Below are 27,529 nucleotides of genomic sequence, written 5' to 3'. Positions count from 1 at the left end.
AGGGACTGCTCAGGAGCTATTTTCAGCCGTCTGATTTCAGAGATGTTCCTCAGCATCAATCATCACCCAGGGAAAGATCTTTCTGGGGAATTTAAAGGGTCCCGGAGTGGGGACAGACCTTACACTCCCTGAGACGCCACCAGAGAAGCGCTCCGCAGGACAGGTGAGTCCCCCTTACCAAGGCTAAACAAGTACCACCGCCCACCATTCTCAGGACTGGGACAAGTTCTTTGTGATTTGTTCTTGGAAGTTTTTTTTTTTTGCACCTGGAGAAGATGCCGATTTTTGATACCGACGAGACGCGAAATCCCACAGATTTCTGATGTCATCTGCGGTGCTCATCTTAAAGATGCTGCAGTCGGTGCATTAGGATTTATTGTCTGAAAGATTAGTGCTGGATCACACTAAATTTCTCTGTAACCTCAACATTAAATCCCCAACACAACATTAACTCTCCCCGTTACACCAATACTAACCCCAACATTAACCCTTTCTGTAAGCTGAGCCCCAACATTAACCCTAATACTAGCTCTCTTTGTATCTCCAACATTAACCTTCTCCATAACCCCAACTCTGAGCTTCCTCTAGTCCCAACTCTAAGACTGAATATCCCTATAACCCCAACACTAACCCTCATTGTGATCCCAGCTGAACCCCCACCATTAACTCTCCCTGTAACCTTAATACTAACCCTTACACTAACCTTCATTATAACCCCAACCCTAACTGATCCCAGCTGAACCCCCAACATTAACTCTCCCTGTAACCCTAATACTAACCCTTACACTAACCTTCACTATAACCCCAACCCTAACTCTCCTGTTATCATAATACTAGTCCTTCAATTATCCCCAACACTAACTATCTTTGTACCCTCAAAAATAATCTATAACCCCAACCGTAACCCTTCCTCTAGTCCCAACCCTAAGATTGAATATTCCTACTACCCCAACATTGACCCTCATTGTAAGCTGAACCCCAATGTTACCTCTCTCTTTAATCCCAATACTAATCCTTACACTAACCTTCCCTATAACCCCAACTCTTCTGTTATCATACTAGTCCTTCAATTATCCCCAACACTAACTATCTTTGTACCCTCAAAAATAATCTATAACTCCAACCGTAACCCTTCCTCTAGTCCCAACCCTAATGCCGCGTACACACGAGCGGACTGTATGGCATACTTAGTTCGTCATACAATCCGACGGACAGTCCGTCGTACTTTCCACTGAACGGACTTGACCACACACGGATGCACAAACAGTCCGTCGAAAGCTTGCGCGATGACGTGTACAGCACGTACGACGGGACTAGAAATAGGAAGTCCAAGACACAGCAAAGCACCCTTCCGCCGCGTAAATCCTTTCTGGGCATGCGCCATTCTTAGTCCGTCGAACTAGCCTACTGACGACCGTACTGTCCGCTGAAACCAAAGTACGACGGACAGAATTTCGAAAAAACCGAAATACTTAGTACGCCGGACTGCACGCTGAAAAAGTCCGCTGAAGCCCACACACGAGCGGATTGTCCGCTGAAATGTGTTTCGACGGACTGAGTACGCCATACAGTCCGCTCGTGTGTACGCGGCATTAGATCGAATATTCCTACTACCCCAACATTGACCCTCATTGAAAACTGAACCCTAATGTTACCTCTCTCTTTAATCCCAATACTAATCCTTACACTAACCTTCCCTATAACCCCAACTCTTCTGTTATCATACTAGTCCTTCAATTATCCCCAACACTAACTATCTTTGTACCCTCAAAAATAATCAATAACCCCAACCGTAACCCTTCCTCTAGTCCCAACCCTAAGATTGAATATTCCTACTACCCCAACATTAACCCTCATTGTAAGCTGAACCCCAATGTTACCTCTCTCTGTAATCCCAATACTAATCCTTACACTAACCTTCCCTATGACCCCAACCCTAACTCTCCTGTTATCATACTAGTCCTTCAATTATCCCCAACACTAACTATCTTTGTACCCTCAAAAATAATCTATAACCCCAACCGTAACCCTTCCTCTAGTCCCAACCCTAAGATTGAATATTCTTACTACCCCAACATTAACCCTCATTGTAAGCTGAACCCCAATGTTACCTCTCTCTGTAATCCCAATACTAATCCTTACACTAACCTTCCCTATAACCACAACCCTATCTCTCCTGTTATCATACTAGTCCTTCAATTATCCCCAACACTAACTATCTTTGTACCCTCAAAAATACTCTATAGCCCCAACCATAACCCTTCCTCTAGTCCCAACCCTAAAATTGAATATTCCTACTACCCCAACATTAACCCTCATTGTAAGATGAACCCCAATGTTACCTCTCTCTGTAATCCCAACACTAATCCTTACACTAACCTTCCCTATAACCCCAACCCTAACTCTCCTGTGATCATAATACTAGTCCTTCAATTATCCCCAACCCTAATGCCGCGTACACACAACCGGACTTTTCGATGGACTAGGTCCGACGGTCTTCCCGACGGACTTTCGGCGGAGTTCCAAAGGACTTTTCGAATGAAGGGACTTGGCCACACACAATCACACCAAAGTCAGACGGTTTCGAACGTGATGACGTACGACCGGACTAGAAGAAGGAAGTTCATAGCCAGGAGCCAATAGCTGCCCTAGCGTCGATTTTTGTCCGTCGGACCAGCACACAAACGAATGGATTTCTCGATAGGAACTGGGTCCGGCGGAAAAATTTTAAACATGTTCCATTTCTAAAGTCCGTCAGATTTTTGGACAGCAAGGGTCCGATGGAGCCCACACACGATCGAATTGTCTGATGGATTCGTTCCGTCTGACCTTTGCTGTCGAAAAGTCCGGTCCTGTGTACGCGGCATAAGAATACATATCATTATAACGCTCATTAGCCCTCCCCGCAACCTCAACAACACTGACCCTCCCTGTAACCCCAACCCTAACCCTTCCTATAATCAAAGTATTAACCCTCCCTGTAACCTCAACCTCAACACTAACCCTCCCTGTAACCTCAACACTAACCCATCCTGTAAGCACAATACTAACCTTCCTTATTACCCTAAAGTCCCATACACACTATCAGATTATCTGCTGAGATTTTCCTTTAGATTTACCAAAATCATGTAGTAGAAGGGCCTGCCTGATTGCATACACATTGCAACTCCTAAGGTTTGTCCTCATATTATATGGTTTTGGTAAATCTGAAGGAAAAACTCAGCAGATAATCTGATAGTGTGTATGGGGCTTTAGCCTTACATAGTTACATAGTAGGTGAGGTTGAAAAAAGACACAAATCCATCAAGTCCAACCCATGTGTGTAATTATATGTCAGTATTACATTGTATATCCCTGTATGTTGTGGTCATTCAGGTGCTTATCTAATAGTTTTTTGGAACTATTGATGCCCCCCCCCCCCCCGCTGAGACCACCACCTGTGGAAGGGAATTTCACATCCTTACCACTCTTACAGTAAAGAACCCTCTACGTAGTTTAAGGTTAAAAATCTTTTCTTCTAATTTTAATGAGTGGCCACGTGTCTTATTAAACTCCCTTCCCTGAAAAAGTTTTATCCCTATTGTGGGGTCACCAGTAGTGATGGACGAACGTTTCGCCCGGCGGTCGTTTCGCGGCGAATTTCCGACATTCGCGGTCCGCACGTTCGAACGCCTTTTTCCGTCGTTCGCCGCGGCGGACTTACGTGTTTAATGTATACAAGAACTTTAACCTTTGGTGACACGTTTATCATGTGATACAGGACAGCCAATTGAGACATGACAGCACATGGACACTTGGACATTCCCCCTAACCTATAAATACACCCGATCCGGTGGCCATTTTACATTCTTTCTTCTGTTACGATAGGGACAGGTTCCTGTGTGGAGTAGGGAGAGATAAACCACTAGCTATTTGGTACACAAAAGTTCTTTTCAGGACTGGTATAGGTGTTAGGTGTTGATAGGTTTGCTGTGCTGCTGATTCTTGCAGCAGCCTGAGTGTCTTTTGTTAGTTTAGAGAAAGGGAAAGGACGGTGTATGCTACAGGGACAGCCAGATTAGTCTTTCATCATCATCATCATCATCATTAGCTGTTACTATCAAGGTCCACAAAAGAGCTGTTCCAGTAACCACTAATCGTTCTCTTTTTTTGCCAATTTGTATAGGGACAGGAAGGAAGCAGTGTTGTCAGGCAGTGAGGGTAATTTTAAAGACTTGCTGTTATTATTAGTTCCACAAAGGTTCTTTTCAGGACTGGTATCAGTGGTACAGTAATAGGCTTGTACATGTATAATATTCTTTCTTCCAAATATAGAAAGGATATTATACTTGACTGCTGCCCTTCTGCTGCAGTCTGCTAAACATTCACAACTCACTTGTTCCACAAAAGTTCTTATAAGGACTGGTAACTTGGTATAGGGTGCTACGGTACATAGGCTTGAGTGCGGTACAGTCTGCTGTTCTGTAAGGACCGCTATCGGTCCACAATAGATAGGGTTGACGTGCACCACTGCTGACCGCTGCCCTATACTGCAGCAGTCCTTCAGCGGTATAGGGACTGACGTACAGTCTGCTAATCACTAACACACAACCTGCTTGTTCCACAAAAGTTCTTATAAGGACTGGTAACTTGGTATAGGGTGCTACGGTACATAGGCTTGAGTGCGGTACAGTCTGCTGTTCTGTAAGGACCGCTATCGGTCCACAATAGATAGGGTTGACGTGCACCACTGCTGACCGCTGCCCTATACTGCAGCAGTCCTTCAGCGGTATAGGGACTGACGTACAGTCTGCTAAACACTAATACACAACCTGCTTGGTCCACAAAAGTTCTTATAAGGACTGGTAACTTGGTATAGGGTGCTACGGTACATAGGCTTGAGTGCGGTACAGTCTGCTGTTCTGTAAGGACCGCTATCGGTCCACAATAGATAGGGTTGACGTGCACCACTGCTGACCGCTGCCCTATACTGCAGCAGTCCTTCAGCGGTATAGGGACTGACGTACAGTCTGCTAAACACTAATACACAACCTGCTTGGTCCACAAAAGTTCTTATAAGGACTGGTAACTTGGTATAGGGTGCTACGGTACATAGGCTTGAGTGCGGTACAGTCTGCTGTTCTGTAAGGACCGCTATCGGTCCACAATAGATAGGGTTGACGTGCACCACTGCTGACCGCTGCCCTATACTGCAGCAGTCCTTCAGCGGTATAGGGACTGACGTACAGTCTGCTAAACACTAATACACAACCTGCTTGGTCCACAAAAGTTCTTATAAGGACTGGTAACTTGGTATAGGGTGCTACGGTACATAGGCTTGAGTGCGGTACAGTCTGCTGTTCTGTAAGGACCGCTATAGGTCCACAATAGATAGGGTTGACGTGCACCACTGCTGACCGCTCACCTATACTGCAGCAGTCCTTCAGCGGTATAGGGACTGACGTACAGTCTGCTAATCACTAACACACAACCTGCTTGTTCCACAAAAGTTCTTATAAGGACTGGTAACTTGGTATAGGGTGCTACGGTACATAGGCTTGAGTGCGGTACAGTCTGCTGTTCTGTAAGGACCGCTATCGGTCCACAATAGATAGGGTTGACGTGCACCACTGCTGACCGCTGCCCTATACTGCAGCAGTCCTTCAGCGGTATAGGGACTGACGTACAGTCTGCTAATCACTAACACACAACCTGCTTGTTCCACAAAAGTTCTTATAAGGACTGGTAACTTGGTATAGGGTGCTACGGTACATAGGCTTGAGTGCGGTACAGTCTGCTGTTCTGTAAGGACCGCTATCGGTCCACAATAGATAGGGTTGACGTGCACCACTGCTGACCGCTGCCCTATACTGCAGCAGTCCTTCAGCGGTATAGGGACTGACGTACAGTCTGCTAAACACTAATACACAACCTGCTTGGTCCACAAAAGTTCTTATAAGGACTGGTAACTTGGTATAGGGTGCTACGGTACATAGGCTTGAGTGCGGTACAGTCTGCTGTTCTGTAAGGACCGCTATCGGTCCACAATAGATAGGGTTGACGTGCACCACTGCTGACCGCTGCCCTATACTGCAGCAGTCCTTCAGCGGTATAGGGACTGACGTACAGTCTGCTAATCACTAACACACAACCTGCTTGTTCCACAAAAGTTCTTATAAGGACTGGTAACTTGGTATAGGGTGCTACGGTACATAGGCTTGAGTGCGGTACAGTCTGCTGTTCTGTAAGGACCGCTATAGGTCCACAATAGATAGGGTTGACGTGCACCACTGCTGACCGCTCACCTATACTGCAGCAGTCCTTCAGCGGTATAGGGACTGACGTACAGTCTGCTAATCACTAACACACAACCTGCTTGTTCCACAAAAGTTCTTATAAGGACTGGTAACTTGGTATAGGGTGCTACGGTACATAGGCTTGAGTGCGGTACAGTCTGCTGTTCTGTAAGGACCGCTATCGGTCCACAATAGATAGGGTTGACGTGCACCACTGCTGACCGCTGCCCTATACTGCAGCAGTCCTTCAGCGGTATAGGGACTGACGTACAGTCTGCTAATCACTAACACACAACCTGCTTGTTCCACAAAAGTTCTTATAAGGACTGGTAACTTGGTATAGGGTGCTACGGTACATAGGCTTGAGTGCGGTACAGTCTGCTGTTCTGTAAGGACCGCTATCGGTCCACAATAGATAGGGTTGACGTGCACCACTGCTGACCGCTGCCCTATACTGCAGCAGTCCTTCAGCGGTATAGGGACTGACGTACAGTCTGCTAAACACTAATACACAACCTGCTTGGTCCACAAAAGTTCTTATAAGGACTGGTAACTTGGTATAGGGTGCTACGGTACATAGGCTTGAGTGCGGTACAGTCTGCTGTTCTGTAAGGACCGCTATCGGTCCACAATAGATAGGGTTGACGTGCACCACTGCTGACCGCTGCCCTATACTGCAGCAGTCCTTCAGCGGTATAGGGACTGACGTACAGTCTGCTAATCACTAACACACAACCTGCTTGTTCCACAAAAGTTCTTATAAGGACTGGTAACTTGGTATAGGGTGCTACGGTACATAGGCTTGAGTGCGGTACAGTCTGCTGTTCTGTAAGGACCGCTATCGGTCCACAATAGATAGGGTTGACGTGCACCACTGCTGACCGCTGCCCTATACTGCAGCAGTCCTTCAGCGGTATAGGGACTGACGTACAGTCTGCTAAACACTAATACACAACCTGCTTGGTCCACAAAAGTTCTTATAAGGACTGGTAACTTGGTATAGGGTGCTACGGTACATAGGCTTGAGTGCGGTACAGTCTGCTGTTCTGTAAGGACCGCTATCGGTCCACAATAGATAGGGTTGACGTGCACCACTGCTGACTGCTGCCCTATACTGCAGCAGTCCTTCATCGGTATAGGGACTAAGAGTTTTGTCACAGGGTCATTTAAAAAATGACAGGCAGAGGAAGAGGCAGGCCCTTCCGCAGGGGTGGTAGGGGTAGGGCAGGAGCAACAGGCTTGAGCCAAAGTGGGAAGTTGCAGAAGGTGCGTTCAATTACTTTAAAGGATGCACCAGACTTGGTTGAGTGGCTCGCTCAGCCTTACTCTTCTGCACCCTCCTCATCCTCTCGATCTGCACCCTCTTCTTCACTCTCTGCTATGTGCACCCCCAAAGACACTACCACCAACAACACGACCACCACCACCACCACCACATACCTTCCGCTTGAGTCACTGGAATTATTTTCCGATCCATATCAAGAGGACATTTCTGATGCGCAGCCACTCTTGGTATTGGATCAGGAAGAGGAGGTAGCAACAAGCGCTACTCAGCAGTCTGACGACAGTACCCAGATCAGCCCAAGGAGGAGGTTGGTCCCCGGTGTTGCTGCCTACTCCGAGATCTCTACTTATAGCGGTGGGGAAGGTGACGTTGATGATGACGTGTCTAGTGATGTCACGTGGGTGCCCACAAGAGAGGAAGAGGAGGGGAGTTCAGAGGGAGATATGGACCAGCAGATAGGGAGGAGAAGCAGGAATAACTTACATTGCACAGGAGGGACAAAGCAGACTGCAAATGTATCAGGAGCGAGTCATCGACCATGTACGGTCACATCTGGCGCTCCCAGGACACCGGCACATGGCTCCGCAGTGTGGGCTTTTTTTAACGTGTCCGCTGCTGACAATAGCGTTGCCATCTGCAATCTTTGCAGTCAACGCGTTAGTCGCGGTAAGCCCAATACTCACCTAGGGACGACCGCCTTAAGAAGGCACATGAGCAGCCATCACCGAGCCCAGTGGGAGCAACGGAACACACAAAGCCACACTGCAGGCTCTCACCGTCCAGCCTCGTCTTCTACTTCTCCTTCTCCTCTCTCCTCACAATTGTCCTCCACTCCACCTTCCATCACGCCAAGCTCACATTTTTCTGCAAAAAGGCAGGCTTCCGTGGGCCTAATGTTTGAGCGTAAAAAAATGATGACGCCGGATAACCCTCTTGCCCAACGGTTGGCGGCTGGCTTGTCAGAACTCATAGCCCGCCAACTACTGCCATATAAACTGGTGGACTCGGAGGCCTTTCGCAAATTTGTGGCCATTGGAACACCACAATGGAAGGTCCCAGGAAGGAAGTATTTCTCAGAGAAGGGCATCCCAGAGCTATATGGCCATGTTCAGCGGCAAGTGAATGTATCTCTGGCACACAGTGTCGGTGCCAAGATACATCTGACCACAGACACGTGGTCTAGCAAACACGGGCAGGGAAGGTATATCACTTTTACTGCCCACTGGGTGAACCTTCTGACGGCCGTCAAGCATGTAACCCGTGGCACCCGTGTAGATTTGGTTTTACCGCCACGGATTGCATGCAGGCCTGACTCTTCTTCTCCTCCTCCTACTCCATCCTCCTCCCTCTCCTCCTCAGCTGCCTCCTCCTTTTCCGCTGCTAGCGTCTCTTCCGCTGCACCGCCCAAGCTCCCCAGAACCTATTCCACATGCCAGGTGAGACGTTGCCATGCCGTGCTGCGTCTGTTGTGCCTGGAAGCAAAGAGCCACACTGGCCCGGCACTCCTTTCAGCTTTGCGTTCACAGGCAGATGAGTGGCTAACACCGCTCAATTTGACAGTTGGTAAAGTGGTGTGTGACAACGGTGCCAATCTGCTTAGCGCATTGAAACAGGGCAAAATCACGCACGTGCCGTGCATGGCACACGTCTTAAACTTGGTCGTGCAGCGATTCCTTGTCAAATACCCTGGGGTCCAGGACATCTTGCGGCAGGCAAGGAAAATCTCGGCCCATTTCAGAAGATCTTACACGGCCATGGCTCGCCTTGCTGACATTCAGCGGCGACACCATCTGCCGGTCAGACGTCTTATTTGCGATTGCCCGACGCGATGGAACTCAACCTTCTATATGCTTGATAGGCGGCTCCAGCAGAAACGTGCAGTTAACGTCTACCTGTATGAACTCTGCGAAAGAAACGGTTCTGGGGAGCTGGGTTTTTTTTCACCGCGCCAGTGGCTGCTCATGCGCGACACATGCAGACTTCTGCGGCCATTTGAGGAGATCACCAAACTGGTCAGTCGCAGCCATGGCGCCATCAGTGACATGGTACCTTATGCCTTCTTTCTGGAGCGTGCATTGCGTCGTGTCATTGATCAGGCTGTGGAGGAGCAGGAGCGGGAAGATGAGGAAGTCGCAATGCTGGATGAATTCCCAGGGGGGGCTACTCTATCTGAGACAAGTCAACAACAGGAGTCTGATGAGGAGTTAGAGGAGGATGGTGCCGGGGCGGATGAGCAGGAGCAAGAAGAGCATGCTTTAAACCTTTCTGGGATCCCTGTTGTGCGAGGATGGGGAGAGGAGAATGAAGAGGACGACATTATCCTGGATGATGAGCAGGAGCCAGGCCACCACACCGCTTCCACTTTAGTGCAAATGGGGGCCTTCATGCTCCAGTGTTTTAATAGGGACCCCCGTATAAAAAGCATGAGGGTCAAGGACCAGTACTGGGTGGCAACGTACTTAGACCCCCGGTACAAACACAAAATGGCGGAAATGTTACCGCCGTCGCAGAGGGCTGTCAGAATGCAGCACTTCCAGGCCTTGCTTCGAGAAATGCTGCATTCTGCTTTTGCGTGCGCTGGCAGAGGAGCAATTCCCACTCCCAGAGAAGGATTTGCGGGTACCAATCCAACAGCGCCTGCAAGAAGAGGCCGGTTTGAAGATGTGTTGGTGACTTCGGATATGAGGTCATTCTTTCAGCCGACCCATCGACAGGTGTCATCCGGATCCAGCATCAGGGAACGCCTAGACCGTCAGGTGTCCGACTACATTGGGTTAACGGCCGATGTGGACGCTCTGAGGAGTGATGAACCCCTAGACTACTGGGTGGGCAGGCTTGACCTCTGGCCAGAGCTTGCCCAATTTGCAATCGAACTGTTGGCTTGCCCCTCATCCAGTGTCCTGTCCGAAAGGACGTTCAGCGCAGCAGGGGGGATTGTGACCGATAAGCGTACTCGCCTAGCTCACGACAGTGTTAACTACCTCACATTTCTAAAAATGAATGAGGCATGGATCTCGGAGGAATTCAACACATGTGACCAGTAGACCATGTATATGTCTATAAACTATTTTTTTAATCAAGCACACAGACCTTCTTAATTCATTTGGCTCACTTCCTTGACCCAAAAAAGCACACCGTACTATATGCCCCTACCCTCCTCTTTGAAGAGGTTGAGCGGTGTCATATTTCTACTGGGGCTGCTTATGATATCCCTGTGCTGTGCTGACTTCCTCCTGGGGGTTCTTATTATGAAGGGATCACACTATCCCTGTGCTGTGCTGACTTCCTCCTGGGGGTTCTTATTATGAGGGGATCACACCATCCCTGTGCTGTGCTGACTTCCTCCTGGGGCTGCTTACGGTGCTGCTGTCAGTGCTGTATGTCACGGTGCTGCTGTCAGCGCTGTATGTCACGGTGCTGCTGTCAGCGCTGTATGTCACGGTGCTGCTGTCAGCGCTGTATGTCACGGTGCTGCTGTCAGCGCTGTATGTCACGGTGCTGCTGTCAGCGCTGTATGTCACGGTGCTGCTGTCAGCGCTGTATGTCACGGTGCTGCTGTCAGTGCTCTGTATTACGGTGCTGCTGTCAGATGCCTCTATCACGGTGCATGTGTCATTCCGGTATGTCACGCTGCTGGTGATCATCTCCTGCACCCTCTTCTTTGCCTACCCTGGTCCCTGACCTTCCCTCTCCTCCATTGCCTTCATTAGCTCCATAGTCCTGAATTGTTAGAACAATTTCCCAAATAAAATAAAAATGCTTGTAGTTATCGATCCCAAATTCACCTCATACATGTATTATGTCATTGTCCAGATGGTGGGACTACGTTTTACCCCCTAATAATTACCACGTGGCCGCAAATTCGACATGAAGGTTTGCAAAGTTCGCCTCCCATTGAAGTCAATGGGGCCCGCGGCGAACGTTCGGTTTCGCGAACGTTTGGGTCCGTTCGCATTTCGCTTTCGCGAAACGTCCCGTCGGAAGTTCGTCCATCACTAGTCACCAGTACGGTATTTGCATATAGAAATCATATCCCCTCTCCAGCGTCTCTTCTCCAGAGAGAATAAGTTCAGTGCTCACAACCTTTCCTCATAACTAATATCCTCCAGACCCTTTATTAGCTTTGTTGCCCTTCTTTGTACTTCGCTCCATTTCCAGCACATCCTTCCTGAGGACTGGTGCCTAGAACTGGACAGCATACTCCAGGTGCGGCCAGACCAGAGTCTTGTAGAGCGGGAGAATTATCGTTTTATCTTGGAGTTGATCCCCTTTTTAATGCCAATATTCTGTTTGCTTTGTTGGCATTGCATTCCATTGCTGATCCTATCATCTACTAGGACCCCCGGGTCCTTTTCCATCCTAGATCCCCCCAGAGGTTCTCCCCCCAGTGTATAAATTGCATTCATAGTTTTGCCACCCAAATACATTATTTTAAATGTTTCTACATTAAACTTAATTTGCAATGTAGTTGCCACCCCATTAATTTGTTCAGATCTTCTTGCAAGGTTTCCACATCCTGCAGAGAAGTTATTGCCCTGCTTAGCTTAGCATCATCCGCAAGCCTTCCTGTAATCATAATAACCCTCCCTCTAGCTCTTAACCCTCCTTGTAATCTCAACCCCAACACTAAACCTCCTTGTAAAACCAACCCTAACCCTCCCTTTCACCCCAACACTAACCCTAACATAAAAACGTCCCTGTAACCTCAACACTAACCTACTCTATAATCCCAACCCTAACCCTTTATGTGATCATAATACTAACCTTCCCTCTAAACTCAATCCTAAAATTAACCCTCCCTGTTACCTCAACACTAACCCTTCCTATACACCCAGCTTTAACTTCATATAATCTTAATACAAACCTACCCTTTAGCCCCAAGCCTAGTGTTAACTCCCTGTGACCCCAATCCTAACCCTCCCTTTAACCCTCACAGTGACTTTCCTGCAACCTGCATACTAACCCCAACCCTGATCATCCATGTAATCACAAATCCTCCGTGTAACCATACAACTAATGCCAAAGCTTAGATTTGTGTTTAAATATTTGTGTAAAAATTCTGAAAAAAAATGGTGTCAGATTTTTTTTTTTTCTTGCCATCATCGACTTAATTCACCCAGACCTGCTATTTGAATGTAATCTCATATGTATTTCATTACCATATATACAATTTTTCCTGAACGAAACATCGCATTCACAGTTAGAATTCCATTTGGTCAAGAAATATTTTTTCTCTAATAAATAATAGATAAATTATAATAATAAAACAAATGTTCTGACAATCTATTTTTTTTTACAAAATTCTACTAGTGTATGGCAGGCTTAACTCTTACATTAACCCTCCTTGTAACTTAATTGCTCTGTGTAATAGTTTTACACACAGCAGCCCCCAATCCTCCTCCTCCTTTCTGGTCCCTTGCTGGTGCTTCTGGCCCCTCCCCTTACCAACTGCCCCCTAAGCTATCTGCTTGCTCCAGGGGCACTGGTGCACGCTCGCTCCCGAGCCGGCTCTCCGTGTCTATGGGACACACAGTGCATGGCTCAGTCCCGCTATGGCTTGGGTAAATATTAGAAGGGGGGGGGGGGGCTGCAGGAGGAGCTACACATCAAAGGCTTTTCACCTGCATGCATAGAATGCAAGAAGGTGAAAAAACATCAGCCTTTGGACCCATGCCGTGTTTTAATACTTACCCCTCCTGCCTCCGGGTCCTCTGCACCAAAAAGTATCTCTTCCCCGGAGCCCAAAAAATGGCACCGCCGCTTTTTACAGATTCTAATTCAGTTTCTATGTTACCACAGTATTGACAAATTTTAAAATGTAACAACATTTTTATATTAATAGGGATTAAATTAGTGTATCAAATTCCACAGTTTAATTGTTTTCCTCTCATATCACATTGCCCTGCTCCACTTCTAACATTTAATACAGAAAACTGTGATGTGGAAGTAAAAAGAAACAGCTAAAATTACACAGACTGAGGAAAAAAATTAATAATAAAAAAAAAAAAGCTACAACAACAACAACAAAAAATGAATAAAAAAAAAATCTTATTGCATCTGCTCAGCGGGAAAGTGTCCCTGGAAGTAAAAAGATGTCCACTGTGCAGCCAGCAGGAAATCATCCACACTGCTTTTTTTTCTATCTTTGTGTTTGTCATTTGAAGGAAGGAAGGATGGAAAGTAAAGGAAGGGAAGGGAGGATAGAAGGGAAGGAAGGGTAGAAGGGAAGGAAGGGTGGAAAGTAAAGGAAGGGAAGTAAGAAGGGAAGGGAGGATAGAAGGGAAGGAAGGGTAGAAGGGAAGGAAGGGTGGAAAGGAAGGGAAGTAAGAAGGGAAGGGAGGGTAGAAGGGAAGGAAGGGTGGAAAGGAAGGGAAGTAAGAATGTAAGGGAGGATAGAAAAAAAGGAAGGGTAGAAGGGAAGGAAGGATGGAAAGGAAGGGAAGTAAGAAGGGAAGGATAAAAGGGAAGGAAGGATGTAAAGAAGGGAGCCAAAGAGGGAAAGGAAGGGAAGGAAGGATAGAAGGAAAGGAAGGATGGAAAGAAGGGAGGGAAGGATAGAAGGAAAGGAAAGATGGAAAGAAGGAAGGGAAAGAGGGGAAGGAAAGATAGAAGGGAAGGGAGGGAAAGAGGGAAAGGAAAGGAAGGGAAGGAATGATAGAAGGGAAAGAAGGATAGAAGGGAAGGAAGGATGGAAAGAAGGGAGACAAAGAGGGAAAGCAAAGGAAGAGAAGTAAGAAGGGAAGGAATGATATAAAGAAGGGAGGGAAACAGGGAAAGGAAAGAAAGGGAAGTAAGAAGAGAAGGAAGTATAGAAGGGAAGGAAGGATGGAAAGAAGGGAGGGAGGAGGGAAAGGAAAGGAAGGGAATGAAGAAGGGAAGGATAAAAGGGAAGGAAGGATGTAAAGAAGGGAGCGAAAGAGGGAATGGAAAGGGATGGAAGGAAGGATAGAATGGAAGGAAGGATGGAAAGAAGGGAGGGAAGGATAGAAAGGAAGGAAGGATGGAAATAAGGGAGGAAAAGAGGGAAAGGAAAGGAAGAGTAAGTAAGTAAGTAAGAAGGGAAGGAAAGGAAGGAAGGATAGAAGGGAAGGGAAGGAATGATAGAAGGAAAGAAGGATAGAAAGAAGGGAGACAAAAAGGGAAAGCAAAGGAAGAGAAGTAAGAAGGGAAGGAAGGATGGAAAGAAAGGAGGGAAAGGAAGGGAAGTAAGAAGGGAAGGAAGGATGGAAAGAAGGGAGGGAAGGAGGGAAAGGAAAGGAAGGGAAGGAAGTAGGGAAGGAAGGAAAGGGGAAAGGGAAATGATGTGTAATGTGTGTCAGCATGTTTGGCAATGATAAAATGTATTTGCTTCTGCCAATAAAGCTTAATTGGATTGGACTGAGAGAGAAACGGAGAAAGAGAGTGGAGAGAGAGAAAAAAAGAGGAAGGAAGGAAACCATTGGGTCACGTCTGTGTAATGTGTGTCAGCATGGTCACAATGTGACTCCATGAGGAGAACGTGGGAGAGTGTGACAACACAAGAAAAGTGAAAACAGGGGATAGGGACAGAGTGCTGTCACCCTATAACAGGAAGTACCTGAACAAGGACCCCCAGGGCAGGATCATCCGGGATTATTTTAATAAAAGTTGCTGATTTAAAATAAAATAAAAAAATGAAAGCAGCTTTTGAAGGTCTTTGGGAATATATGTTATTTTAGTAACTGTCTTTATATCTACTGTAACAATACTCCATTTACTCTTTTTTTTTTTTCCAGACTCTAATTTTTGAACAATGCCAAACTTGGGTGGAGGTGCCAAGTGCGGAGCTTGTGGCAAGACGGTTTACCACGCTGAAGAGATACAATGTAACAGCAGAAGCTTCCACAAGACGTGTTTCATCTGCAGTAAGTGCAGAAAATACACATCACCCCTTGTTGCAAGTGCAAATTCAATCCTTAAAGATTATGTAACCCCAACATTTTATATTCCTGATATGTGCCTGTTGCATCATGTAATTGTAATGTTAAATCACACATGTTTCTGCCAGTCCCTCTGCTTTCCTATCAAAACTGGCCACAGAAGATCACAGCGTGGTCAGTTCCCCAGCTCTCCTCCGGTGATCAAACTCCTGCTGACATGCCCCCCTGCACAGCCATTCACTGGGAAGATCAGTGTGCTGCTGTTTCTGCTCCCCCAGCTCTCTGAGCTCCTTATGCAGTTGAGAACAGAGGGAATGTGATCACTTAGGCCGGCTTCAACACCGTCAGTAAAACACAGTGCTTTTAGGTGCACCAAAAACGCTGTGGGGCGTTTTTTGAAGTGCTTTTCAGGCGTTTCTCATTCATTTCAATGTAGAGGTGCGTTTTTGAGGTGCTCTAAAGATGCTGCATGCAGGATTTTTTTTTTTCACAGCACTGCCAGCGCACCACCCCAGTGTGAAAGCATCCATTGAAATTATAATGGAAATAATTTTCCTTTTCACAAACACAAAAGTGCTTGAAAAAAAATGTTAAAGGCTCTTATAAAAAAAAAAAAGGTGGGGGGTGTTTATTATTATTATTTTTTTTTTGTTTTGCCTTTCATTTCCACTTTCAAATTGAATGGGTTGTTTTACAAGGCAAGGAGTCACATATACTTTACAATCTTTTAATTTTTTTTTTTTTTTTTACAAACCTTATTAAAACTTTTGGGGATTTTTAAATTAAATCATCCCTGCTTGCTTTGTTTCCATGTGGTAGCTGTATGCACAATATTTTGTATGAATATGTCATTTATTATCTGTAGGCAAATTAGTAGCCAATTAACTTTCGTTTTACAAGGAAAGCAGAGTGATAGCAATGAGTCACTGAGTGCTCCATCTAGTGGCCATTTTACACATGTCTGCATTTGATTCAATTACAAAAGTCCCATCCTTTGATCACATCCCTCCTGTGGGACCTGAGCTGAGCCTTATGATAAAAATCTACATGTACTGTATATTTTACGTTCTCTTGGCAGTCTTGGCTTTCAGCCCCGTATCTCTCGTAGCAGGGCTGCTTGGGTGATATTACAATATTTAGAGTCTCTGGGATATCTGCACAATACCACTGCAATGGTCTTTCACTCCATCTGTCCAGCAAGCCGCCTAAAGTATTCCAGGAATAGCCGCCCTTTATCCATCAGAGTTTCCGTACGTCGTGTTCCAGGGTGAGAAAAATGGCGAGGTTGCGACAGCCGATGAGTCACAAGTACCGCTTGGGACAAAAATAATGGCAAGATATTAGAGACGCATTTATCTACAGAGAAGACCTGTCCAGGATAAGTAAACTTATCAGACCGGCTTATGGAACCGGAGCTGAGAATGTCAGCTTACACCCAGGGCTGGGACAAGGGAGTGGGCAAGAGGGTCAGCTGTCCTGGGCACAGTGGAGCAAGGAGGACAAAGAGTGGACACCAGTAAACCCATTCTAAGGAGGGGGGGGGGGCGTGTTTCTGCATCCTTGCCCTGGGCACTAGAAGAACCTGTCCTGGGACTGCTTACACCTATCATCAAGGACTTGACCCCCCCCCCCCAGGCCAATTCTGACACTTCTGTCATACATGTAAAAACCTGCACTTTTTTTTACTAGAAAATTATGTATAACCCCCTCAAACATTTTTTAAGCAGAGGCCCCAGAGAATAAAATGGTGGGCGTTGTAGTTTTTATGGTAGCACAGCAGAAGAGGGTATTATGGCGCTCGCTGGGGATCCCAAAAAATATATTGTAATATGATCACAAAATGTTAATATAAAGATTGTATGTATTGGTCGTCTTTATATAGCCAAAGTATATCGATTTTTGTGTGAGTTTTGGGTATATCCACACACCAGTATCCTCGAAGAGAAGTTCAGGGTCTTTGTAGATCATCAAAGTGGTCCATAAGGAGGATCAGCAGTACAGGCTGTACCTTAAAGGGCTGCCAGTCTTAAAGCAAGAAGTAGCTCTAGGAAACAATGGAATAGAGAAAGAGACGGCGCCCTCTAAGTGCAGCAATAAAGTTGCTAAAATTTATTAAAAATGGTTAAAAAACACTCCCTGATGTGCCTGTACACCACTAATTTAATGTGAGTGTTTTTTTAACAATTTTTAATAAATTTTAGCAACTTTATTGCTGCACTTAGAGGGCGCCGTCTCTTTCTCTATTCCGTTGTAGTTTTTATGTCACGCAGTATTTGCACAGCGGTGTGTCAAATGAATTTTTTTTGACTTTTCGATTTTGGCTCCTCCTCTGACCCGATTTTGGCTCCTCCTCCGACCCACTGTTGGCTCCTCCTCTGACACGCTGTTGGCTCCTCCTCTGACCCGCTGTTGGCTCCTCCTCTGAACCCCCTGTTGGCTCCTCCTCTGACCTGCTGTTGGCTCCTCCTCTGACCCGCTGTTGGCTCCTCCTCTGACCCGCTGTTGGCTCCTCCTCCGACTCACTTTTGGCTCCTCCTCTGACCAGCTGTTGACTCGCCAACAGTCCCATTCACTTTAATGGGACGGCTGGTGATGCGGCAGTGACACAACAAGGTGGGGGGACGTTGCGGCAGGCGGTGAGTGGATGCCCACTAACAGGCGCTGCCATAATGGATCTGACATGACAGGTGCTCTTTAAATGTAAGGACTTATTCTTGCTGGTAGTTAGAATCTTTAATATTTGCAAACAAAATGAAGGTTTCCTATTTAGAATAATAAGCTGTCAGCATAGCAAAACAGCGCTATCTGAACTGATTCAATCATACAGTTTGTAGTGTACATAGGTTTGCAAAACAATGGGATAAAGGACTATTCCTGAGCTTTGCTTTATCTCATGGTTACTGTGACATTGTGTGAATGCATCAATGCAGTGCATGTTATCTCAGCTTGCGGAGCTTGGATTCATTGAATGAGTTTACCAAAAATGTAAATATTGCAGAATATACAGACTCGTGCTACATAACTAAGCTCCCTTCCATGCTGAATAAACTAAATGATTACTGTATCTTAAATAGAAAAATATCTTTTGTTGATTTTTGCTCCAAAAGCATTTTATTAAAATAAATTTGATAAAAATCTAAAAAAAATTAGATTTTTTTTTTCTTTAAATCATCGATTTTTATCCACCCTGGTCATGGTCAACAAAGTGGTGTAATCAATAAAGAGTGGTACCATATTACACATTCCCGGCTTCTTCAGGGGCTTAGCAAATGGTTACTACTCTGCATACTACATCAGAAAACAAAATATCATTCTTCACCCTGTCCAGCCACTCCATGCAGATTGGGTAAGCATGGGATTAGCGCCCCCCCTAGTCCATGTGCCCAGCCCCCCTAATCTACATCTCTACAGTTCTAATTGGCTTTAAAAAAGGATGGGCTCGGGCACAGAGTACTGTGCCCCAAACCCCCCAGTTGTGTGACAACAGCGAATTACAAATTGATATTGTCTTCCTGACTCTCCTCCTGGCCAATCAGGAAGCTGATCCTGAGCCCCGATTGGACATGGAGTTTTAGGACTGGGGGAGATCGCCGCCTTCCTGTCCATCCCACGATGAGGGGATTGCTGCCTTTCTGTCCCCTCCTCCCCCCTCCAAAAAAATTATTTTGAGCTCCAGCCGCCACTGATGGGTTGGCTGGACAGGGTGAATAATGATTTACGTATTGTATGTGTAAAGAACTGCACCACGAATATATGTTATATGTATAATGTACTATTTCATTCATTGAATATTTTGTTTTCTGATGGAGTATGCAGAGCAGCAGCTGTTCGCTAACCCCCTGAAGAAGCCTTGAATGGCGAAACATGTTGGGGAATGTGTCAAATGGCTACCAACTCTTTATGAAAATATACCACTTTTTTGACCACGAAAATTACAGTTGTTATATTTTAACATTTAGATTTTAATGACGTACCAATAAAATGCAAATAAGTTTTATACTATAAACCTCTCTTATTGTTTGGCGCCAATAAAATCCCATCAAAAATGTCCTTGTTCTATAAATAGTAAACAAATTGTAGTGGGCCAAAACCTCCACTAGATGTCAGCACACTACCGAACAATCATAATAATATGATGCTGTTCAATACAAATAGAAAAATACATGCAAGTGGGACAGAACACACCAAATGTAATAACTAGTTCAATAGGAAGCTTTCCTAATCTATAGCTAAACCCAAAAAGTTTTTTAGCTTTGCATACATTATAACAATATTGTATACAGTGTGACATAATGGAAAATAGAATTTGGATTTATGTACAGTTGAATGAATACGCACCTAGTTTTCAGGGAGCGGGGGTGGGGGGGGGAGTTATGTTTGTCTAGAGCTCTTCCCTCCAGCATCAGTAGCCCCCGTATAACCCGACGTCTTGTTTTGCAGTGGTATGCAGGAAAGCCCTGGACAGCACCACAGTGGCAGCGCATGAGTCTGAGATATACTGCAAATCCTGCTACGGTCGGAAGTACGGCCCCAAGGGATACGGGTACGGGCAAGGAGCTGGCTGCCTGAGCACCGATACCGGAGAGAGATTTGGCATCGAAGTGGCTGAGTGAGTATGATATTTTAACCAATAATGTAACACCTGTCTAGGCTTTGAAAAAAAAACAAAAAAAACTCCCAACGGGTTTCGTGGGATTTAGAGAGCTTCGTCAGGGCTTTGGAGATTGGAATGCAGCCAAGGATTTCTGTGTGTATGCTGGTTGCACCACGGTATGTCTGGTGTTCCAAGTGTCATTGGGATGTGGGATTCCATAAAAAAAGAAAATAGAGGTTTGGTGCCCCAGTCATCCTCCAACCGTCTGAAGATAAAACTGCCAAATAAATGTTATCAAGTAATCTTTTCCTAAAAATACACAGGATTATTCAATACAACTGGGCATAGATTAGTACTTGGGGCTGACAGCAGCCAATCATAATTCATCACTTCTGGTTGAGTTTGAATAAAACTAATTCTGATTGGTTGCACTTTGCTATTTACATTATTTGTAAAAAATTATAAGTACATCCAAACACACAAAATGGTCTTTGCCCAATATAGACTTGATCTTCATACCTATGGGAGGGGAAAACATCCTGACCAATCATTATTGGGGAAACTAGCTATCATCTGGTGGAGAGGGAGCTATCAGGAACCCTAAAATAAAGAGGTGTAGGGGGCTGAGCTTTCAAAATGGATTTTGTTGCAGTTATGTATTTCAAATCCATTAAAAAAAAAAATAACGATCACAGCAGGTGTACAGACCCGGGAACTCAGCACAGGGATGGTGGGAACCCCTCATATGGGGCACAGCAGGTGTACAGACCTGAAAACTCAGCACAGGGATGGTGGGATCCCCTCATAATGGGCACAGCGGGTGTACAGACCCGGGAACTCAGCACAGGGATGGTGGGATCCCCTCATAATGGGCACAGCGGGTGTACAGACCCGGGAACTCAGCACAGGGATGGTGGGATCCCCTCATAATGGGCACAGCGGGTGTACAGACCCGGGAACTCAGCACAGGGATGGTGGGATCCCCTCATAATGGGCACAGCGGGTGTACAGACCCGGGAACTCAGCACAGGGATGGTGGGAACCCCTCATAATGGGCACAGCAGGTGTACAGACCCGGGAATTCAGCACAGGGATAGGGGGGAACCCCTCATAATGGGCACAGCAGATGTACAGACCCGGGAACTCAGCACAGGGATGGTGGGAACCCCTCATAATGGGCACAGCAGGTGTACAGACCCGGGAATTCAGCACAGGGATAGGGGGGAACCCCTCATATTGGGCACAGCAGGTGTACAGACCCGGGAACTCAGCACAGGGATGGTGGGAACCCCTCATAATGGGCACAGCAGGTGTACAGACCCGGGAACTCAGCACAGGGATGGTGGGAACTCCTCGTAATGGGCACAGCAGGTATACAGACTGGGAACTCAGCACAGGGATGGTGGGAACCCCTCATAATGGGCACAGCAGGTGTACAGACCCGGGAACTCAGCACAGGGATGGTGGGAACTCCTCGTAATGGGCACAGCAGGTATACAGACTGGGAACTCAGCACAGGGATGGTGGGAACCCCTCATAATGGGCACAGCAGGTGTACAGACCGGGAACTCAGCACAGGGATGGTGGGAATCCCTCATAATGGGCACAGCAGGTGTACAGACCCGGGAACTCAGCACAGGGATGGTGGGAACCCCTCATAATGGGCACAGCAGGTGTACAGACCCGGGAATTCAGCACAGGGATAGGGGGGAACCCCTCATAATGGGCACAGCAGGTGTACAGACCTGGGAACTCAGCACAGGGATGGTGGGAACCCCTCATAATGGGCACAGCAGGTGTACAGACCCGGGAACTCAGCACAGGGATGGTGGGAACTCCTCGTAATGGGCACAGCAGGTATACAGACCGGGAACTCAGCACAGGGATGGTGGGAACCCCTCATAATGGGCACAGCAGGTGTACAGACCTGGGAACTCAGCACAGGGATGGTGGGAATTCCTCGTAATGGGCACAGCGGGTGTACAGACCTGGGAACTCAGCACAGGGATGATGGGAACCCCTCATATGGGGCACAGCAGGTGTACAGACCTGGGAACTCAGCACAGGGATGATGGGAACCCCTCATAGTGGGCACAGCGGGTGTACAGACCTGGGAACTCAGCACAGGGATGGTAGGAACTCCTCGTAATGGGCACAGCGGGTGTACAGACCCGGAGACTCAGCACAGGGATGGTGGGAACACCTAATAAAGGGCACAGCAGGTGTAGAGACTCAGGAACTGGAGGGATCTAATCAATAGATTCCCTGAGGGATGAGGTGGTTTAACCCTAAAGCATCTAATACAAACAAATATCAGTTTTGAGCGGAGTGGCCCTTTAACAAACAAATTCTGTAGCAGCATCCAAATCAATCTGTGTCTCTGCAGGACCCACCCATCCCGCGGATCCCCGACCACAACACACACCTCCAAGTTTACGCAGAAGTTCGGTGCCACAGAGAAGTGCAAAAGATGTGGGAAATCGGTCTACGCTGCTGAGAAAGTTATGGGTGGAGGATTGGTGAGTCTATTTTTATTGGTTGTAATCGTAATCCTGAGATGGTGCTAAAAATGATTTACACACCGTTTACATGTAAGGCTGTATTTACATCTATGTGCCCGGTTGTGCGCACATTAACGCATATGTAAAACCCATTATCCCTTTCTTTCATTTAAAGGACACAGCTCTGTTCTAGATCATCACTAAGTGGTTATATCGCCACCTGCAGGGATGTTCTAGAGCACAGCTGCATCCTCCAATGAAGTATAACTTAAGGCGTTAACTTAAAGCGGGAGTCCACCGGGACTCCGCGTTTTTTTTTTTTTTTTTTAAAAGCCAGCAGCTACAAATACTGCAGCTGCTGACTTTTAAATAGTGACACTTACCTGTCCAGCGCGCCCGCGATGTCGGCACCCGAAGCCGATCGCTCGCTCGTCTATCGGGTCCTGCCGCCGCCATCTTGGGTATGGGAATCAGGAAATGGAGCCTTTCGGCTTCATTTCCCGGTTCCCTACTGCGCATGCGCGAGCCGCGCGGCGCAATCCGGACGGTCCCCGCTGCCTCTGGGAGCTGTGTGTTTCCCAGCAGGCAGCGGGGCACTTGCTGAAGGGGGCGGGCGCTTGCGGAAAGGGGCGTAACGTACGCCCCTTTCCGCAGAGAACTAGCCCGGAAGTGGGTGCAGTTACCTGGATTATCCAGGTAACTGCACCCCCCTCCCCCCTGAAAGGTGCCGATTGTGGCGCCGGAGGGGGGGGGATTCCGATGAGCGGAGGTCCATTTTAGGGTGGACCTCCGCTTTAAGGCGTTGGACAGAGTGGAGAAGGGTTAGAACACCTGTCAGTTTTTATTGCTGTCTGTGTCCCCGTTGAGTAGAACAAAATATTATAGCGCACACATGCAAAAAAAAAAGACATTTACCTCCTTGGAGGTAAATGTCTTTTTTACATGCGTACGCTGTAATATTTTGTTCTGTTGTATGGTCTTGTGGCTGCACCATCTTTGATGCATCTTTTAGGGTGTGACCCCCAAATATCTTTTTACCCATTGAGTAGAATTCACCCTCGATATTTGTCCTTTTTACCATTAACATTGAAAGTGAAAGTAAAAGATAATCCCAAATTTTAGAGTTTCCCCAAAAAAGTAATAGCGGGGAAATCTTCCAATGGGTACACTGGTTCTGGTGACCTGGGGGGGGGGTCCCCAAAGAATTCCCTTAATTTGCAGGAATTTCCTCTCACTTCCTATTTGGCTATGAGACAGGAAGTGAAGGGAAATCTCCCCAATGAGAAGACAGATGGCAAAAAAATAAATAAAAAAATCCAACGGGGGTTATAATTTCCCTCTTACTCTATCCAAAATGGAAAAAAAAAAAGTTTTACCTTTAGTTCTACTTTAAAGGGGTGGTACAAAAATTCAATTTTTTTATATTTTTTTGGATAGGGTAAGGGAGTGTCCATCAGGTTTTTATTGCAATCATTCTTTAAATAAACGGGGAGTGCTAGGTGTGTATTTATAAGGATATTAATGTTTAAATATTGGGGTCAGGGGGTAACTCCACTCATCCTAGGACTTCTGTGGATGGTCCAAAAGAAAAAAAAATGAATATACAATTAAGGATATATGCACCACTCCACATATGAAAATCCCAGAATTATATTTTATGTAAAATTGACTAAGAAAAGCCAAAGTCTTTCGGCAGGGCTTTTATTTTTACTTTTTAAAGAGGTGCAAGTACTCCCACCTTCTGAGTCACCCCTTGTCTCTGCACCCTGCTCACCTCTGAGCACTGTCCCTTGGTTCCACCCCCCCCCCCAAGTATTTCCCCTTTAAGAGAATACAGAATCCTTTTGTGATGACAAGCATTTCTATGGAATTTTTTAAGAGAATAGACCCCCCAGCAACAATAGATCTCCACAGCAACAATAGACCCCCTGCAACAAAAAAAAACAACAGCAACAATAGACCCACCACAGAAATATTAGAACCCCCACCAGAAACAACAGATCACCCAGCGGCCAGAAACAATAGATCCCTTCTTTGACAATAGATGCCCTGCAACAAAATACCCCCAGAGCAACAATAGATCCTCCCCAGGAATAATAGACCCCTGCCAGCCACAATAGACTTTCGGCATCCAGGAACAATAGATCCCTGGCAGCAACAGTAGATCCCTCCTAACATAAGACCGGCTGTGGCATGTTGCTGCTGCCAGGTTGGGTGTTATAAGGTATGCTCCGGTGTGGTTCTCGACTGCACCGGAGGAATCCCCCCCCTGCGTGGGTAATGTTTGGCCCCTGCGTGGGCAAGTTTGTATGTCAATTAAAAATTTAATAAATTTAATAAAATTTTATTTAAAAAAACATAAGATCCCCCCTTATCAACAATAGACCCTTTCCTCAACAATAGATACCCTCCAGCAACAATAAATCCCCCCCATCAGCCAACATCAATAGACCTTCCAGCACACCCAAGTTCCCCTTGTCAGGGCTGCTGTTAGAACTAATGGGGCCCCAGACTGCCTACCTAACATGGCCCTGCCCCCCCCCCCCCCACTCCCCAGAAAATACCAAATTATATTTTTGCTAAAAATACACTAAAATCATTATTATATGACATGTTTAAAAACTCCACCCCCCCCCCCCCACCCCCTTGTGTGCATTCAGCAGCTGCTGGCAGGTGAGGAGAGAAGGCGGCCAAGCTGTGGGGAAAATGGGTGCACAGGGGGGACCCAGAAAACAGAGGGATGGGGGCGCGGATCCTAGAACTAATCCCCCTGCAGCATGGCTGGAGGGAGGGAGCCAAAGAGAAACTGACAGCACTGCAGGAGAAGGCAGAAGAGGATCAGCGTCTGCAGTAAGGTAGTACAGCCAGCCATCCTGCTAAGCACCCCCCCCCCCCCCTTTTGAACTGATTTGGACTGGGCCCAGTACAGGAGGACCAGCTGTACTGCCTTATCAGCAGCCATGCCCCTTGTCATTGAATACATTCAATGCTGAAGGTGCCGGTGTTCTGCTGTATAATGTCCGGCCATCAAATAGTGTCCGGGCCGTACTGCGCATGCGCAGTACGGAGCAGACGAAGCTTCGGAAAATCTCCGAAGCTGAACGGCGCCTGCGAAGTGAGTGGAGGTGGTAGCCCCACCATCCAAGCGGACATAGGGTTGTGAATATTACAGGGCCCCTCGCGGGCGAGCTTCGCTTGCCACGCTTCGGGCTCGGCCTCGCTACGCTCGGCTCTTTTTTATTCCTACTCTATGTCCACTTGGATAGTGGGGATAGAACCTGGACTCACGGCGCAGGCTCCGTTCATCCTCGGCAATTTTCGGAATCTGTGTTGCTGTGTACTGCGCATGCGCAGTACGCAGCGGACACTATCGGATGGAGGACGTTATAGGACAAGACACCGGAAATGGTGCCGGTCCCGCTGAAAGTGAAAGTGCCGGTCCCGCTGAAAAAGCCCTGCCTTTTGGGGATATAAAAAACCCCTCTCTGCAGGTCTGAGCTCAAGAAAGCTTTAGTTCTACCGATTACATAAAATGCGATATAAGACTCCCAACAGGACTGAAAGCAATAGATCATTAACACTTCTGACTAATATCTGGTCTAGATCTTTCCTGAGCTCATTCAGCCCCGAAAAAGTGTGATCTTCACAACCCCTGAAACGGTTTGGCTTTTCTTTGGCAAAATTAGCTAAAATATCCCTGTGGACTTTCATATGTCGAGTGGCGCTGCCTTCAATAGTTCAGTCTATATTCAGGTTTTTATGGCCGCCTGTGTCCCTGTTGGGGAGTCACCCTGGGGAGGGGGGTGGGGCGACTTCTGCCTTTACACAACTGATAATTTATAATATTTATTAAAAATCAAAAAGAAGAAACATACAAAAGTTGGCTCTGAGGAAGAGGGGATCTCTCCTCGAAACGCGTCAGCCTTCTGGAAGGTCCTCCGGCGTGTGGTAGACAGTCCTGGTGACCTGGTTGCTTGTTGTCCATTGCGGACTTTGATATGCTTTTACTATCCACTTGTTTGTGAGGATCAAAGAATTTGGAATTTAACGTGTATCCTCAGAGGGTGACACTGTGGATACACAGTAGTAATATGCCAACATCCCAGTATATTAGAGAACATTTGGAAGTTGCAAAATGGACTTTATAGGCACACACACACAATGGCAAAAATAATTTAAATTTGAATTGGATAAAGTTAAAATCGTGGCTTAGGCTGCGTTCACACTGAAGCGATGCGGGAACGCCGCCAATCCGCGGCGGGTTCCCGCATCGCATGCCTCCCGCCGGCAGTTCACACTGCCCTATGCGAACTGCTGGGAGTGTCAGTGAAACGTTAATGACACCCCCAGATCAGTTCGCATATCGCAGTGCGATCTGCAAACTCGGACAGGAATCGGATCGCATGGTGTGAACACCCATGCGATCCGATTCTGCTGCGGACCAAAAAAAGGGTCCCGTGCGAGTTTGTGGCGGGTGCGATGCAAATTCAGCCATGCTATCTGTATGGCTGAACTCGCATCGCACAGAGATCGGATGTGATTTGCACTGCAGTGCGGTGCGAATCACATCCGGTTCTCCTAACCGCAGCAGTGTGAACCCAGCCTTACAAACAGATAAAAAAGAAAACAATGTTATAATATGACCCTAAAGGACTCAGATAACACCCCCAAGTTATATATTCTAATCCAAATCGATGCAATTAGAAATAACCAGTAGCAGCTTCCAAAAAGGAATAAGGTGCGTGGAGTGGTTGAGTCGCAATATGAGGTCACAAAGAAAATTCGCTCTACATGTTACGCGCACAACTGCGCTTCTTCAGGAGGTTGCATCTAACAAACATGTGACTCAACCACTCCTCGCACCTTATTCCTTTTTGGACGCTGCTGCTGGTTGTTTCTAATTGTACCGATTTGGATTCGAATATATAACTTGGGAGGTGTTATCTGAGTCCTTTAGGGTCATATTATATTATAAC

General features: G+C 46.6%; 1 protein-coding gene across 1 annotated transcript in view; it reads left to right on the top strand.

Moving 5' to 3' along the window:
- Positions 1 to 27,529, top strand: part of CSRP3 (cysteine and glycine rich protein 3) — a 30,760-nt gene continuing 3,231 nt past the window's right edge. Inside the window, exons 1-4 of the mRNA XM_077453606.1 lie at positions 1 to 163; positions 15,315 to 15,443; positions 19,899 to 20,067; positions 22,439 to 22,571. Coding sequence (XP_077309732.1) covers positions 15,332 to 15,443; positions 19,899 to 20,067; positions 22,439 to 22,571 — 414 coding nt within the window. The 5' untranslated portion in view covers positions 1 to 163; positions 15,315 to 15,331. The remainder of the gene's footprint in view (positions 164 to 15,314; positions 15,444 to 19,898; positions 20,068 to 22,438; positions 22,572 to 27,529) is intronic.

The sequence above is a fragment of the Lithobates pipiens genome, unplaced genomic scaffold (assembly GCF_037356315.1).
Source record: "Lithobates pipiens isolate NorthernLeopardFrog02 unplaced genomic scaffold, aLitPip1_a1.2 Scaffold_24, whole genome shotgun sequence".
Lineage (NCBI taxonomy): Eukaryota > Metazoa > Chordata > Amphibia > Anura > Ranidae > Lithobates > Lithobates pipiens.
Note: the sequence above shows the minus strand (reverse complement) of the source record. Positions and strands in the feature narration are given on the sequence as shown.